A 16,719-nucleotide genomic window follows, 5' to 3' on the forward strand; every position below is an offset into this window, starting at 1 on the left:
ACATGAAAAGAAGGAAAGAATCTTTCTTCACTCTGCATCAATAGGGTATGTCATCTTTCTGGACTAAACAGGGAGAATTGAACTGAGATGAGGAAAAAAAAATTATAAAAATGTATAAAACAAAATTAGACCTCTAAGGAGCCTGAGATATGAAGGTACATGGCTCTAACTAAGTGCAAAGAAGTCAGGCAAGAGGAACAGTTTCTGAAGGAAGCCATTTTCTCTTTTGCTTTGAGAACTCCCAAAACAACAATGCAAATTTATAAATTCTCAATTGCTCCAATTAATAGCGCACTGACATCAATATTTTGCAAGTTTGGTTCCAAGTAAATCAATGTATGTCAGTTCTGAATATGGAAAAGGTATAAAAATATAGACAGTTTCAACAACAATCATAGTACAAAAAATTAAAATGCAAAAGACAATGCAAATTGAGATGTTACCTCCCAAGAAAGATTGGAATTAAGGCTGGATTGAGATATGAGCAGAATACGCAGGGCAGAGCAGGCAGCTAGAAGTCACCTTTCAGAGTCTGAAAGATTCGATCCGAGTGGTAGCTTGACCTCCACACAGTTTTGCTGATCAGAGGGGAAAGAGATTAAGCTGAAGCCACCTCTAAGAAAACAGCCACAGTACCAATGGACTAGCTCCTCAACTCTTTGATACATTTATTTAGGCATCTACTATATGCCTAAAGCAGTGATAACTGCAGTCTTGGAGAAATTTCCAGTCAAACTAGGGAGAAAAGACATACTTATTTGAAACTGTTAGAGATGAAACCAAGTATAGCTCTAAGACAGAAGGGAAGAAGTTCATGTGGGCTGGGAGTGTCAGAGAATCTGACAGAGGAGGCAGAATTTGAGATGCATCTTAATGGATGTGAAAATAAGGAATAAAGATATTTGGAGGTAAGAGATAGGAACATGGAAAATAGTAGAAACCAGGGCTCCATACTAGGGGAAAGGAGATGAGCAGAGGTATGTGCTGGAGGCTGCTGGAAGAACACATGGCCCAGGCAGCCTCCGTAATCTCTATCCTTCTCCCCCTTACCATCCCCTCTCCTGCCTGGAATGAGTAGCCCCAGGGAGGAAGGTTACATGCCCAGGTTCCGCCTCCATGGTGGCCAAGCTCCATTTAGATCACTGGAACTTTTGGGCTTCCCCAGGAACCTGATCACAAAGATGGAAATGGTGATCCATGAGATTATTCGTCCTCTGATTTAGGGGCAATGCACCTCTCTGAGTATTGCAGGCAAAGGGTCTGCCCTCACAAACAAACTAAGGAATTAGAAGAGGCTTCCATTTGGCACTCAGAGGCCCCCGTTGTATTTGCTTTCTCCCTTTTCAGCAGAAAGCCAGGTGCACATTTCTTGCCCATTTCTTCTGCCATAGGCAAAAGTGATCTGATAAAGTTTTAGAGCTGAGCCGTATTTTATTTTTTAAAGATTATTGAGTGAAGAGGGCAATATTTAACTCAATTACTAATAGTAGAATTTCAAATAATAGCAGGGGAAATATTTACCAGTACAGTGATTGTCGAGTTGATTCCAACTCATAGCAATTCCATGTGTGTCAATACAGAATTGTGCTCCATAGAATTTTCTATGGCTGATTTTTCAGAAGTAAATCACCAAGGCTTTGTACCAAGGCAATTCTAAGTGGACTCCAACCTCCAACCTTTCAGTTATTGGTAGAGCTAATCAAACATTTACATCACCCAGGGACTCCTAGAGGAGATATTAAGCTTATATCAAGTCCATTATTGAATGGTGTCTGAAAGTTACCTGGAAAGTTCCTTGATTAAGGTCCTGTAATTTAAATCTGCCATCAGTTATGGAATAGAGTAATCTCTCTAAAGACATTTGGAGCAGTAAAACTAGTACCACACTATCCATTGGGGCTCCTTCTGTGTGTTTCTTCATGGCTTCCAACCCAAGACCAAGGAAGCAAGAGGCATAGTCTGCCACATAGTAGGAGCCCATTCTAGGTAATACCTATTACCGTATTTTGAAAAATCTATTCATTTTATTTAATAAACCTTTATGGAATACTTACCATGCACTCTCTCATCTGTTGGTGAGCACTTGTTGGGGGAAAAAAGAGAGAGAGACTGGGATAGAGAGGGAGAGAAAAATACCTCAGGAGCTCTGCCTAAGCAGCAGTTCTCAAACTTGATGGACGTAAGAAGCACTGGGGAGCTTGATGGAAGTGCAAACTCCTGGCCCTACCACCTAAAGATTCTAAATCAGCACATCTAGGGCTGAGCACCTAGAATCAGCATTTTAAATAAGTGATCCAGTTAATTCCGCTACTGGTGGTCCCTCATTGCAGAAGACAATAACAGGATGTGGAAGTCAAACTAAGAAACCTTGAGGGGAAACCAAGGAGGCTGAGGCTACACATTGGTTACCCAAGAATCACAGAGGGTTCAGTGGGCCAGGCCCAAGTCTGCCAACTAATAACTACATAGGGCCATAGGTGTGTTTTCCACACATTTGCAAAAAGTCCATGTGGAAGCCGCAAGAGAAAGTTCCATTTGTCTCAAAGGCAGAACAAAATGGCTGAAAGGAGCATGGCTGACAACACTGGAGTTGCTGTGACAACTGTAATCAGTGCCGAGAACTGAGCTGAGAAATCCATGGGTAAGAAAGCGGAGGTGAAGAAACTGTGCTAAAGAGCATGCTGCGTGTTTATAAAGGATTGCTATGTCTGTGTTAACCCACTTTATATCCCACAGTAGTTGTGAAGGAATCAAAGGGAAGGAAAGACAAGATGGATTCCTTCCAAGAATAGTTTGCAGATAATGGACTGGTAGACAGGTGACTCGTGAAGCATTGTTTGCCCTTTTGTGTTCTTCCACTTTGTTCCCAGTATTTCTGATATTGGAGACTCTGTCAAGTGCCGAAAGAATGAATCAAAAACAAATGCAAATACAATCCTCAAATAAAAGGAAGATAAAGACAACACCATAGAACGACCACCACAGACTTTTATTTAATTAAAAATATTATACATGTTGTTGCATTTTCATGGAAAATAGTGAGTTAAAAAACACCAACAGTGTTAGTTTTCAGAAACATTCTTGCACCCCATTCTGCCACCTGCTGCTTTCTTTTGTCAGTGCTATTAACCATGGTAAGGAATTGGGGCTCCCTGGAACTTCCTTGAAGCTCACGTCTTCAAAACTCCTGGAGTAAACCATTTCCTCCATGCTCTTCTGTCAAGTTAGCTCAGATACCACCAGCTTCAGCTTCCTTGCAAGCCACTGAAAGGAGCTGACATAAAAGCCCAAAGCACCTTCGTGACCACACCAATTCAGTCCAACCGGTCTGCAAGAATCTGGAGCACCACTACGGCCTCACCCAGTTTCTGAGCCACTCAGCAAGTGACCTTGTTATGCCTGCATATTAGTGTCCTGAGCCCCTCCACCAAACCTCCCTGGAACCCATGATGGGAAGACACTGCCATATAGTGTTTATATTCAAATCATCAGCAAATACACAAAAGTACATGTGGCCCCATGCACAATACTATCAAATAAAAGAATACATATTGGTACAATACAACCTTTGCTATCACTGGCTAAAATATAGCCATATGAGTATTTTCAAAGTCTTCATGTCATTATACATTTGTTAAGAAAAATAGTACAGTATACAAATATAACTGGAAAAGATCGTTTCAGTTATAAACTTCTTATATGTAAATGCAAGGTGTGTACAATATATTTCCTCTTCTTCACGACCTCCTTTCCTTTCTTTGGGCTTGACCATCCCCTAACTTAATTACTTGATCCACATTGTAATGCTGCGTCCCCATATTGCTCTCAAGTGATGCTTTTACTAAAATTGGATCTGATGGGACAGAAAAGTCCCAGCTCTGTTTTCTGGTTCTTTTGCTTTAAATTGTAGTATACTTAATTTGGGTCGCACATCCAGCTTTATATTAAAGAGAGAAGGATTTCCCCCAAAATATACAAACAAACAAAAATAGCTGGATATCAAAATTTAGAATTGCCCCAGTTCTTAGATATTGGAAAATGGTCTTTCTTCTTCATAATGATCTCTCAATTGATGGGAATAAAATAAGGCTGAAATTGCTTTTCACATTCTGGCTCTGTTGGGGGCATTTTCACATAGACCCCGGTAGTAAGAAGGCTTCTTTTCTTTAGCTGCCAAACACAAAAAGAAACAGTAATTATTATTGAAGAATACAGAAGCCACTTCTAACCATAATAGAAACTCAATACCGATTGGGTCCCTGCCTGCTCAAAAATGAATGTTCACAACATACAGGATTATAAGCCCCAGGATATTTTCTTGATTCAGCTATTAAAATTCATTTTGGGTAAACAACTGTGCTATTGATGTAAAATAGCAATTGTTTTCCCTGACTGGAAGATAGGAGACAGAGACTTGGAGAAATCTTCAGAAATAACACAAAATGTCTATGATAATTGACTGGAGTTTGTGACAGAATGAGCATGATAAGGTAATAACACACTTTACCCTGTTTGAGAACTGTGTTTCTCAGCTCCACTCTTCATATTCCTTTTATTATTTTTTCTCCGTCTATATTAGTCCCCAGTTTTTACTACCTCAGTAAATTGAGGTCTAGTCTACTAGTCTGTGTGGCAGTTTGCAGTAAATAAAGTAGAAAGAACCTAGAGCAAGTAAACGTCGCTGTCAAGCTGAGGAGATGATCTTGGAACAGATTATGTCTTTGCATGTAAGTTCAGAGCAAGACAGAAAGAGAGAGATTGAAAAAGAGAGATCAAGCTAGAGAGTCCTCGTGTTGGCAAAGGCGGCTTTAGGTAGAGGGAGCGGAGAGGGACAGTCAGAAAGAAATCTTGACAGGAAGCACGATTCCATACCTCTGCCTCTTTCACCATCAACAGATGTAGTAAAAAAAATCTAACAAACAGGGCTGGAAAATTGGGCAAGATATCCCAGGTAAGCAGACTGGGTAATAGGGAGCCCTGGTCAGATTCTGTGTTCATGACAGGTGACAGTTTGGATAAGGAAGGCACAAGCAGGGAGGCACTAAGAGATGTCTACCAGATAAAATGAAGGAACATTAAGGGGAAAATAAAATCCATCCAGGTGATCATTTCAATTAGCATTTTGTCCAACCTAATTTATGTTTCAGGGTTACTAACTGAAGCACATTTGTCATGAAGATATAGAGGAAAACAGCTGCCCCATGTTGTTCAAACAGTTACTCAAACTGAAACCCTGTTCAGAAGCACACAAACATTCAATGTCAAACACACTCATCTAAAATATTAGTCATCCTGAAACCTCAAAGGCCAATGCCAAGGGGTCTAGTGTATTCTCTGCCATGTCCTTCCTCTTTGGCATGTATTGCTTCATTTGAAGAAAACTAAACTCAGTACCATCATTTGGTCAGTTGATATCACTAAAAGTATCCCCACCAAACATGGTGGGTTGCCAGCATCACACTTACCATTTTGCTCAAAGAAACAGCTGTGATGAGGAAGCTGTAAAAAAACAATCCTGAACTGACTGCTGCAAGAATCCAGAGGAGGAATTCAGAATCCGGACATGGTTCTGGATCTGCAACAGAAAACAGCACAGTTTCTGTGAGATAGTCTTTAAATGTTAAGGCCCTCCTCCCCTACTGGTGAAAAAAGGAAGAAATTGGAGCTCCCAGACCTTGATGTCCACCCCTAAATAGTATTGCTAGCCCACAGGTAAATCTGGGGCCACTTCCCAGGAATGTCATATCAAAGACACAAGGTTAAACTTCATGATGGTTAACATTCCGGAGGGAATGCCCCAACTTGCCAGTAGAAAAAACACTTTGCTCAACCCATCTTATTTTATGTTCAGAATTCTGTTTAGGTCACCATCCATAACAAGTAAGACTACTATGTGGAACGACAGTGCACCCTTAAAGAGACCAAGAGACTCTCCACGGAACTAAACAATGAACCACCTAAAATTAAGGAGCAAAACTGTTCTCATCCAAAGGAGACAGTAATGTGAAAGGTGTCAGCCTAGTAAAATGGCTTTGCTCACCAATGACAAAAATCTGGGTTCCGTTGCCCATGCCCACGTAGTAGGGTGGTGGGTACATGAGCTCCACCTTGCAGATGTAGAGCCCCATGTCTATAGCCGTCAGCCCTTGGATGGTGAGGTTCACTTTGTTTCCACTGGAGGTGCCAGTGCAGGTGGGATGATCTAGGAAGGTCAGCTCATTCTCCACCTCAAACGTGGAGGCACAGACTTCAGTCATCTGGCTGTTGGCCTGCCGCAGCACTGTCACCCGGACCTCTTTGACTTTGTGTAAGGATTCATACTCACACACAAAGCTGGCGACACCCCGGTTGCTGGCCAGCACCACTGCAGGCTGGGACACGTCCAGCGCTAACAGAGAAAAGCCAAAGGGAATTCCATGAACTCACTGTCATCCATGGCCCAGTCCAGGCAAAACCTCGAGCCAGGGAAGGTTTATCTTTGATGGGTATCCTCCATCTTCACCTCCCAGCCCTTCTCTCCCTCTTCAACAACTCCATCACCCTTCCTTATCACATCCCCTCTCCATCCGCCCTCTCCATCTCTTCTCCCCAAGGCGTTCTATTAGTTGTCTTCCAGAAACTCTGGAAAAAAGTGTTTCCTTATTGGGAAATAATTTCTTGAAGGCAGATGGTTGTGGCAGGAAGGATACTGATGTGACAAATGGAAGACCTGGCTCTGCCATGAAACATATGATTTAGGAAAGTCACACCTCTCCTCTGGCCTTCCTTGTTCTCCTGTGTAGTGAGTGGGGATTCATATCAAAGTGTCTTCCACTCTGGTATTGTAAAAATATAATAGAGCATTTTCAGGGGGAGTTCTGGATGTTGAAGTACAGAATCTTGCCTTAACCCTCAAAGCATACTTCCTGTACCTCTGCGTATTTCTTCAACGGGTCCTGTACCTCTATCACCCATGAGTAACAGCTGAGCCCTGGCTCACTGTGCTGGTCACCCCTTCTCTAGCATTACTGTCATAGAATGGGGATGCTGTTAGATGAAGGAAGCCACAGAGCGGAGGGCACCGGGTCGTTTCCTCTCCAGGTTGAGGCAACCCTGCTGTTAACTTCTGTGGGCTTCCCCTGCCACCACCATTACCTCTTCCGCCCTCCTTCTCTGCTTCACTCAAACACCCTCGTATTCCTTTATTCTTTTTCCTCTGGCTTCTACAGGATAAGGGAGACAGCTCTCCATACAAAGAGACTCATATCATTTAAAAAAATGGTGGCTTTATATCAAATCATCTTCAAACTGGTCTTCCTGTAACTAACCTGGCCCCTCTTCAGTCAATCAAGCGGCAACCAATCATCACCCCAAAACTTGGACTGAATGCTATAATTTGTCTGCTCAAACAGTTTTATGTCTTACTTACCATTGCTTGCAAAAACAAAATAAATACCATTCAAGGTCCTCCATGATCCAATTCCAGCCTACCAAATCCAGTCTTAGTTTCCAGGATACCCCTTCCTGCCTATAAATCACCCTATACTAAAGTCACCAGTACCTTCCCCCTAGCACCTGTACTTGACTACATCTGTCCTCAGAGAAGAGAACAATGTGGCAGCAGCCACAGCCATGGGTAATTCAGCAGCTCAGTTTGGTGAGACAAACATCTTCTTCCCCAACGCTCATCTTTTCCTATCAGAATCTTACCTATCCCTTAAAGAGTGGTTCCAATGCCACCTTCTCCTTGAAGCTTGATTACTTGGTGGAATCATTTTCACTGCCTTCTGCACATCCTTTGCACTGTTATAGGTCTGTTGCAGGACTAAATGAAATTCTGCCCTGTATTGTAGTTTTTTTGTGTGTGCTAATCATACCTCTCCCATCTTCTGCCTCGTGGAGCAATAGTCACATCCTTTCCAAATGGGCATTCGATAATTTTTATTGTATTGACTCTAGGCTTAAGTAAGACCAAGTTTCCTGCCCTCCTCCCAGTTAAGCTCCCAATTATCACCGTCAAATCTGATTACCCTCAATTTCCCAGTATCCACTATGGAAGAATCCTAGTTACTAGTTGAGATCAGTTTCCTAAAAAGGAAATTTAATTACTTCTAAGAGTATTTAATCTTTACATGTTTAAACATGTAAAATCAGGAAACATATATGGATCTTTCTTATCCAGTAAAAGTTAAATTATCAAGTATCTTTTGAACACCTACTTCACATAAACCACCTGACTTCTTAACCAAGAAGGTCTAGAGAGAGAGAAAGTTGAGATTCAACGGGAATACTTATTGTTTTTAGGCATGTAACAAACCTGATGTCCATCGCTAAAGAGGTTTATTTAATCTGAAAACTGAGGATTCTGCATCTGAAGTCCACATGTAAGTCAAGCAACGAAGTATTTTCTGCCAAAGAGACTGATGGTTGGCTTTCTTTCTTCTTCCTTTCTTTCGTTCTTTCTTTCTTTCTTTTTGTCTTTCTGTCTTCTCTTTTTTTCTTTTGTTACTTTGCAATTTCAAATTTCTTTCATTCATAAAGTAATTGGTTAACTAGTTTATAGACTTGATAAACAGAACCTTAAAACTTTGAATCAAGCAAAGAGGAGCTCTTCCCCAGGATATCCCTTCTTTACTTCTCTTTACTCAGTTCAAGATGATTTGCTTAAGTTTTAAACAAGTTGGATAGTTAGTTTGTAAAACTGAATTAGACGATCTTAAACCTTGAATTGGATAGGAAAGAAACACTTACATGGTTTTATTAAGTGAATATCTTTTTTAAAAAGGGAAATCTTGGCTTCTCCCTGATACCCAGCTCAAATGCATTCAGGACTGTGGATATCTTTTCCCTCCAAAATCCTTTTACTTTAAGATATTTACTTTCAACTTCACAGAAGATTGGGAGGAAATACCTTAAAGATTGCCAGTGTCTCCCAAACCAACTCCCATGTATTCATTAAGCACATATTATACACCTGGCACTCTCTGCTATGAGCTGTATCTCTGCTTATTTGCTGCTGCTGGCTGTTCCCTGCTTCCAGAGCCATCCAAGCCGGGAGATGGAAGTTTTACCTTTAGCTTCTGGCTTTGCTGTAAATCACTGCCCTTGACTGTCGAAAGAAATGAAACCCAGATGGGAGAAACACCTCCTCCACCTTCGTGTTCCAAAATCCTCACTCACCTTTGGAGCAGATGGGAATGAAGAGAAGAGAAAGCATTGCAGTGCAGGGCCAGGTCCTGGGCTGGTGCAGCTGAGCCCCACACCTGCGGAATACAATGTAAGCCATGGCTTTATGGGAGCAGGCTCAGGGCTTCAGGAAGCAGAGCGAAACCTTTCGGGATCCTGAAGCTTTGAATGTGTTTGAACCCACACAGAATCGAGGACTTTATATAGGCGGCTTTGATCCCAGGTATGTACTACACATGTGCACACACAGAAGGCATCTGAATAGAAAGCCTTTTTTGTTTTGGTTTTACGAGAAAGGAAGTCGTGGGTTTGGCTGTTACGTCGAAAAGTTAACCTCAAACACTCAAAATAAAACTGAACAAAACAAGCCAATCCATGGATGGAAAATGCATTCAATTTGAAACTGAAGCTTCTTGTCCACTTTGAGGATCTGGATAACTAAGTGGAGACTTGGAGAGTTTCCTGGAGTGCAGGGATCCCCACTAAATCTCAATTTTATCCAATCGTCTAAGCACGTTTTACCACCCAATTTGCTTCATTGGCATTCCTAAAACAGTTAAGCTGCCGGCTCCCTGAGCCCTTGAGTTAATGACAGAATTAATCCCTGGGCATCATTAATAAAGCTCTGCATTCTATCTGTATGGCACATCCTTTTAAGGGTCCTTCAGCATGCTGTACAGATAGTTTATTCCTCCTTGTTCTGTTTTATATTTTGTTGAGAGAAAATGCTCAAGGCACAAAAAATAAACTGATCTGTCCCTGGTTTTGCAGATCAGGAAAGAATTCAGATGTTCTTAAAAGCCTTACCTCAACAAGGACAGAACAGATTTGGAGAAGGTCCAAAAGCCCACCCATTGCCATCAAGTCAATTCCAACTCGAAACGACCCTACAGTACAGAGTAGAACTTCCCCAAAGGGTTTTCAGCTAGTGGTTGGCAGATTCAAACTGTCGACCTTTTGGTCAGCAGCCAATCTCTTAACCACTGCACCATCAGGGCTCTGGTCCAAAGACAGTCAACCACAAAATGATCCAGCAGATTAAAAACTTCCATAAGAAGATAAATTGGTTTGTAAAATGGGAATTTTTCAAGCAGTAGATCCCAAAGCTAAGGTTACATATGCCTGAAATTCTTAAATTTATGAAAGTTGTGACCAGGACAAAAATTCACCTAGTAACAGAATGCGAGATGTTGAGGTACCCCTTTAAACTGAGGAAAGATAACAGTAAGAAAATAAAGCTGTGCATCATACATTTCAATGGTTAATGAAACATTTATTAAGAACCTACTCTATGCCAGGAAGTGTATGTCCTATAGACTTAATGATGACAAGACAAAAGCATGGTTAATGTCTTGGGGGGCTTCTAGAAGACTGACATGCATACACACAGTTATAACATTGAATTTGGTGATTGCCTACTTCATTCTTCCATGTTTCCCACTGTCCATGCACCTCAGCATGGCAGAGGAAGCTGTGCAGAATATGGGCCTAATGCCTCCCTTTTTTCCTATGTTCCAGCCTTTCCTCACATGCCTCCATTTGGTCATTTCTCCAACATGCCTCTTTCAGGTCTCTTAGCCTTTACCCAAGCTATTCCCTCTGCCAAGAATGCCTTCCCCACCCCCCCCCTTTTTTTTTTAATCTTATTTAACCCTCCTTGTCTTCTCCAGGACTTAGTTGTTATCTCCTTCAGGAAGCCTCCCCTGACCTGCCCCTTCTCTGCACTTCCATAGCACCCTATATAAGTCTTGAAACTCCAGCTCAAATGCCAACAAGCAATAACAACTGAATGAGCCCTTACTAAGAGTCAGTTTTTATACCGGCACTGGAGATACAAAAACAAAAAAGGTGTGTTCCTGCCCTTAAAAGGAACTGACAGCAATGGGAGGAACAGGTAGCTAAACCTGTGATCACCATAGAGTGGAATAAACGCTGGAATTGAAGTACACACAAGCTGCAGAAGGGCAGAAACCGTTGATTCTACCTGCGGGAGTCAGAAAGGGCTTCTGATAGGAAGGAAAAATTGAAGTGATTATTGAGGACAAGGGCAAGAGGCGAGTATGCAGACAGAAAGAACAGCGTGCACCAAGGCACACGGGTTGGAAAGGGCATGAAATGCTCATGGCGAGAGACAGGCTAGTGTGGGGATTTGCAGTAAGTGGAAGCTAGTGCTGTTAGTAGTGGATGAAACATTTTAGGAGCAGAATGGCATGCCAAAGTTCACATTTTAGAGAAGTTTTCCCTTGCATGGAGGGTGAGGGAGAGGATGGATTCAAGGAAGAATAAAATATAACCGGGGAAGCCCGTAAAGAGGCTGGGGTAGTACTCTAGGTAACCAGGGGTCAGCAAACTTTTTCTGTAAAAGTCCAGACAGTAAATACGTTTGGCTTTGCAGGTCATGTGGTCTCCGTTGCCACTACTCAACTCTGCCATCGTTGGGTGAAAGCAACCATGTTGTTGTTGTTGTTAGCTGCCTTCAAATTGGCCCCTGATTCATGGCAACCCCATGCAAAATGTAGCAAAACACTGCCCAATCCTGTGCCATCCCCATGATCAGTTGTGAATCGGACCATTGTGACCCACAGGATTTTCACTGATTGATTTTCAGAAGTAATCACCAGGCCTTTCTTCCTAGTTTGTCTTAGCCTAGAAGCTCTGCTGAAACCCATTATAGCTACACACCACTGACAGATGGGTAATGGCTGAAAGCAGCCATAGACACTGTGTAAACAAATGGATGTGGCTGTGCTCTGATAAGACTTTATTTACAAAACCAGACTGCAGGCTAGATTTGGCCTGTGGGCTATGGTTTGCCAACCTCTGGTCTATACCAAGGCAATGACACTGGTGGAGACAAGGGTCCTAAGGGGACTAATCTGCCAGCAATGAGTAGATAAAGCTTATGATGGCACCAGATTTATGGCTTGGCAGGTACTGTGATGCTGCTAGAAATTGTTCAAATATTTGCCAAGTTCTATCTCATTCAAGTCTCATAACAATCTTACAAGGCAGGGGCTATTATTTTCTCCATTTTATAAAGGAGAAAGCTGAAGCACTGAGGTTACTTATCTAATCCCATAGTAGGTAGTGGAACCAGGATTTGAAGCAAAGGCTTTGAAGTCAAAGAGCACTGGATTTGAATCCTAGCAGGAAGACTTACTGGCTGTTAACCTGGGGCTGAAAGCCCTATGTCCTCAGGATAATGGGTCTATTTGTCAAGGCCGTTTAAGAGATTAAACGAGATAATGCATGTAATGTGTACAAAGGGCCTAGTACGGTGGTTGGCACTCAATAAATAAGATTTATTTTAGTATAGGGTCCCAGAGAAGATGGGGATATGATTTACTGGAATAAAGGACATAGGAAGAGCAGGTGGAGAAGAAAACACTATGAGTTCCATTTGGACGTGTTGAGTTTAAGATATCTGTGGACTTGAAAATGGAGAGACCTGAAAACCATTGTCAATATAGATCTGGAGCACAGTACAAAGATCTAAATTAAAGTCATTAGTTTAAGCAACCACAAAGTCACTGATGAAAATTTGAGAGGGCCAAGGCACATAATCCCATTTCTGCTGAGTCAATTCCAACTCATAGCGACCCTATAGGACAGAGTAGAACTGCCCCATAGGGTTCCCAAGGCTGCATCTTTACAGAAACAGACTGCCATATCTTTCTCCCACAGAGTGTCTGGTGGGTTTGAACTGCTGACCTTCTGGTTAGCAACTGAGCACTTAGTCACTGTGCCACTAGGGCTCCTCAGGCGCATAATAAGCACTCAATAAACATTTGTTAAATGAATAAATTAATTAATTAAAACATTTTAACAAAAGAAGAGATGAGGGTTGTAACTAGAAATTTCAAAGAAGTAGTACCAGATCCCCTAATTGTACTTTAATGAAACTATTTATCTGTAGAAAGAAAACTCAGTGGTTGTGAAGACAAATGCAGTTACAAAGGAGAAAAGATACGGGGTAATCCAGCACACACTGCCTAACCAACGCTCAACCTGAACATCACCTGCGACTGGACGTTCTCGCATCACGTGCCTCCGTAGACAATGCACGAGGACTCCCTACGACCTCTGTCGTATCCCTGCCAAGATTGTTTAAACTGAATCTAATGATGAAACAATAAGTCCACATTGGGATCATTCTGCAAAGCAAAATGACATGAGCTCTTCAAAAATGTTAATGTCATGGGAGGTTTTTTTTTAAGCCTGGAAAACTATTCTAGATTAAAGGAGATTAAGAAGACATGAGAATTAAATGCAATGTGCGATCCTTGATTGAAAAAAAATAAACAACGATAAAGCACATTATTGAGATACTTGGAGAAATTTTAATATAGCCTATGTATGTATGTTCCATAATAGCATTGTATTAATATCACATTTCCTGAGTGTGATGATTGCATTAGGACATGCGGAGGAAAGTCCTTGTGTTTAGGTGACTTCTCTCAAGTATTTAGAGATAAAGTGCTAGGACATGGGCAAATAACTCTCAAATGGTTTAGTGAAAATTTGTGTATATATTTCCGTGAGGAGAGAGAGAGAGAAAGAATAAAGCAACTGTGACAAAATGTTAACAACTGGTGAATCTAGGTGAACGGTAGATATGTGTATTCATGGTACTATTCTCATAAATTCTTTTTAAGTTTGAAGTTTTTCAAAACAAAAAGTTGGAAGTTAGATTTATAAGGCTAATTATTAATATATGGTAGGCACTATATCACAGATAAGCAAACTAAAATTCTAAGAGGAGAAGTGACTTTTTCAAGGTTATTCTCCATCTGCCGAGCCCAGATTCACTCTCCACTTGGGGGACAGATCCCCATGACATCCTTGGGTTCCCCTTCAGGCTGGCTTCTGGAAGGGATCAGCCAATGGGAAGCACCAGCAAAAGATCAGAGGGCAAAAGGACAGAGATCAGGTTATTTTGTCCCTGCTCTTTTCCAGAGTCAGAGCCTTGACTGTCGTAGTAACAGTATACCTCCACAACTACCGTTCTTGTTGGGTAGCCCCTGCCAGGAAGCCGCTTCTCAGTGGTCTCTTGTAACACTATTTCCTTGCCTGGTCTCTTCAATCCCAGAAGTCGTATCAGCTACTCTTGCTAGTTTCTAGGTGCCTTAACATCTTCTGTCTCTTAACCTACCTTAACATCTCTGAAAGTAGTCCTTTCATGAGTCTCTTATTTGAACCACCTATTTCTTGTTGAGACCCCAATTTATATAGTCCTACATCCAGTAAGCAGCAAAAACTGGATTTAAATCTGGGTCTTCTCATTCCCTGTTCCTGTTTCATGAGCAGTGATAGCATCTTGTTGTACAGGTTTGTATTACAGTCAGTCATGTGCAATTTCATCTCCCCCATTCTAAATTCTATTTTGACAACACACGAAACTTGCACATAGCACTGACCAGGGCCTCCTTTGCACATAGTAGGTGATGAAGAATTACTGCATTTCAATTTAAGGCTCAGCCCTTTTTTACTTCTCTTGTATCTCATTGCTAATAAGTAAGGAGGCAAAAGGCTGATAGGCACTCTTCCCTAATAAGCTCAGCATAGCATGTCTAGAGTCAGACGTGAGCTCAAATCCTGACTGCCGCTTACTAAAAAAACTAGATGTGTGATTTTGCACGAGTTTTTGTCCTCTGAGCCCCAGATTTCTCATCTGTAAAACGTGGCTAATTATCGTAATTGCTTTATAGGGTTATTGTAATGATTCAATGAGATGATGTCCACAATATATTGAAGACTGTGCCTAGAATGTGCTCAATAAATGCTAGCCTATGTAATAACGGAAACCCTGATGGCATAGTGGTCAAGTGCTATGGCTGCTAACCAAAGGGTCGGCAGTTCGAATGCACCAGGTGCTCCTCGGAAACTCTATGGGGCAGTTTTACTCTGTCCTATAGGGTCGCTATGAGTCAGAATCGACTCGACTGCACTGGGTTTGGTTTGGTTCATGTAATAACACAGAGGAAACTATGCATTTCAAACTTACGTCAGCTGTATAAACCCTTCTTTCATCATCGTCTCTAGTGAATAGATGATACATTAGACTAAGATCAGATACTAACTATTCTAATACTCACACACATTTAAGTTCTGCCCCTATGTTTCCATTGGTATCTGAAGCCAAATATCGTATTATTTGCCACCTGGTTAAGTCTGAAAGCTCTCAACTCTAGACATAATCTAAGAATTACATGTCTTGGGCCGTCAATTATTCTGTGGTTAAATATTCAAATGTGTGAGGGTACCACATCCTTGGATATTTTCATTTCAGGATTGGAAGGGGAAAGTCAATTTTGTTATTTGGTTTTGCTGCTCCAAAAAATGTAATAAATGGTAGAGTAAAACCATCAGGTAAATGAAATTAAAAACAATTGGTTAAAATTAGGGCTTGCGGATTCCCTGTTATTTCATGTATTCACTATTTCCCTATATCCTACTAGTTTGAATAATCCCCAGATTGGCTTTGTAGTACTTTTAGTGGTTACTGGATACTAAAGATCTCTCAAGACTTGCATAATTCACAGTGGTGCCCACAGAGAAATGTCTTCTTATTCCAGATGAGGTGTGGTTTGTGCATGGGAACTGAGTTGCTTTATGTAACTGTAAAATGCCTGTAAGTTCGTAAAGCTTTGTTGTCAGGTGCCATTGAGTCTTCCAGCTCAAAGCAGCCCCGCCTAGTCTTGCACCGTCCTCACAATTGTTACTATGTTTAAGCTCATTGTTGCAGCCACTGTGTCAATACATCTCATTGAGTGTCTTCCTCTTTTTCACTGACCCTCTACTTTACCAAGCATGATGTCATTCTCTACGGACTGGTCTCTGCTGATAACATGTCCGTAGTACTTGAGACAAAGTCTCCCTATCCTCACTTCTAAGGAGTACTTTGGTTGAACTTCTTCCAGAACAGATTTGTTTGTTCTTCTGGCAGTCCATGGTATATTCAATATTCTTTGCCAACACCATAATTCAAAGGCTACAATTCTTATTCATTGTCCAGCTTTCGCATACATATGAGGCAATTAAAATACCATGGCTTGAGCTAGGGGCACCTCAGTCCTCAAGGTGACATCTTTGCATTTTAACACTTTAAAGAGGTCTTTTCCAGCAGATTTGTCCAATGCAATGTGCCATTTGATTGGCTACTTCTTCCCATGGGCATTGATTGTGGATCCAAGTAAAATGAAATCCTTGACAACATCAATATTTTCTCCATTTATCATGATGTTGCTTAATAGTGAGGACTTTTGTTTTCTTTACGTTGAAGTGTAATCCATACTGAAGGCTGTAGTCTTTGAGATCTTCATCAGTAAGTGCTTTAAGTCTTCTTTGCTTTCAGCAAGCGAGATTGTACCATCTGCACATCACAGGTTGTCAATAAGTCTTTCTCCAAACCTGATACCCTATTTGTCTTCATATACTCCAGCTTCTCAGATCATTATCTTAGCATACAGACTGAAAAATATGGTGAAAGATTACAACCCTGATGCACGCATTTCCTGATTTTGTTTCCTTGTTTTTTTCCCTTGTTCTTGTTCA

General features: G+C 41.3%; 1 protein-coding gene across 2 annotated transcripts; it reads right to left on the reverse strand.

Annotated features, from left to right (window-relative positions):
- Positions 1-2,051: 2,051 nt before the first annotated feature.
- On the reverse strand, positions 2,052-9,431 carry CTLA4 (cytotoxic T-lymphocyte associated protein 4). Of its 2 annotated transcripts, XM_003406118.4 has the most exons (4): positions 9,160-9,428; positions 6,041-6,388; positions 5,466-5,575; positions 2,059-4,170 (listed from the first exon to the last, which is right to left on the reverse strand). In XM_003406118.4, exons 1-4 carry the CDS (start codon positions 9,263-9,265, stop codon positions 4,066-4,068), a joined length of 669 nt encoding a protein of 222 aa, XP_003406166.2. In that variant the 5' UTR covers positions 9,266-9,428; the 3' UTR covers positions 2,059-4,065. The 2 variants fall into 2 exon arrangements, with proteins under 2 accessions (XP_003406167.2, XP_003406166.2); XM_003406119.3 differs by lacking the exon at positions 5,466-5,575 and having other exon boundaries at positions 2,052-4,170; positions 9,160-9,431.
- Positions 9,432-16,719: the final 7,288 nt, after the last annotated feature.

Source organism: Loxodonta africana, chromosome 6 (assembly GCF_030014295.1).
Source record: "Loxodonta africana isolate mLoxAfr1 chromosome 6, mLoxAfr1.hap2, whole genome shotgun sequence".
In the NCBI taxonomy this organism is placed as follows: domain Eukaryota; kingdom Metazoa; phylum Chordata; class Mammalia; order Proboscidea; family Elephantidae; genus Loxodonta; species Loxodonta africana.

Excerpts from the sequence above, each read along its gene's own strand:
- CTLA4 (XM_003406118.4), bottom strand. The coding sequence starts at position 9,265 with ATGGCTTACATTGTATTCCGCAGGTGTGGGGCTCAGCTGCACCAGCCC. Across the intron at positions 6,389-9,159 it reads CATTCCCATCTGCTCCAAAG|CGCTGGACGTGTCCCAGCCT; the intron begins GTGAGTGAGGAT and ends TTTCTCTGTTAG. Across the intron at positions 4,171-5,465 it reads CTGTTTCTTTGAGCAAAATG|CTAAAGAAAAGAAGCCTTCT; the intron begins GTAAGTGTGATG and ends TGTGTTTGGCAG.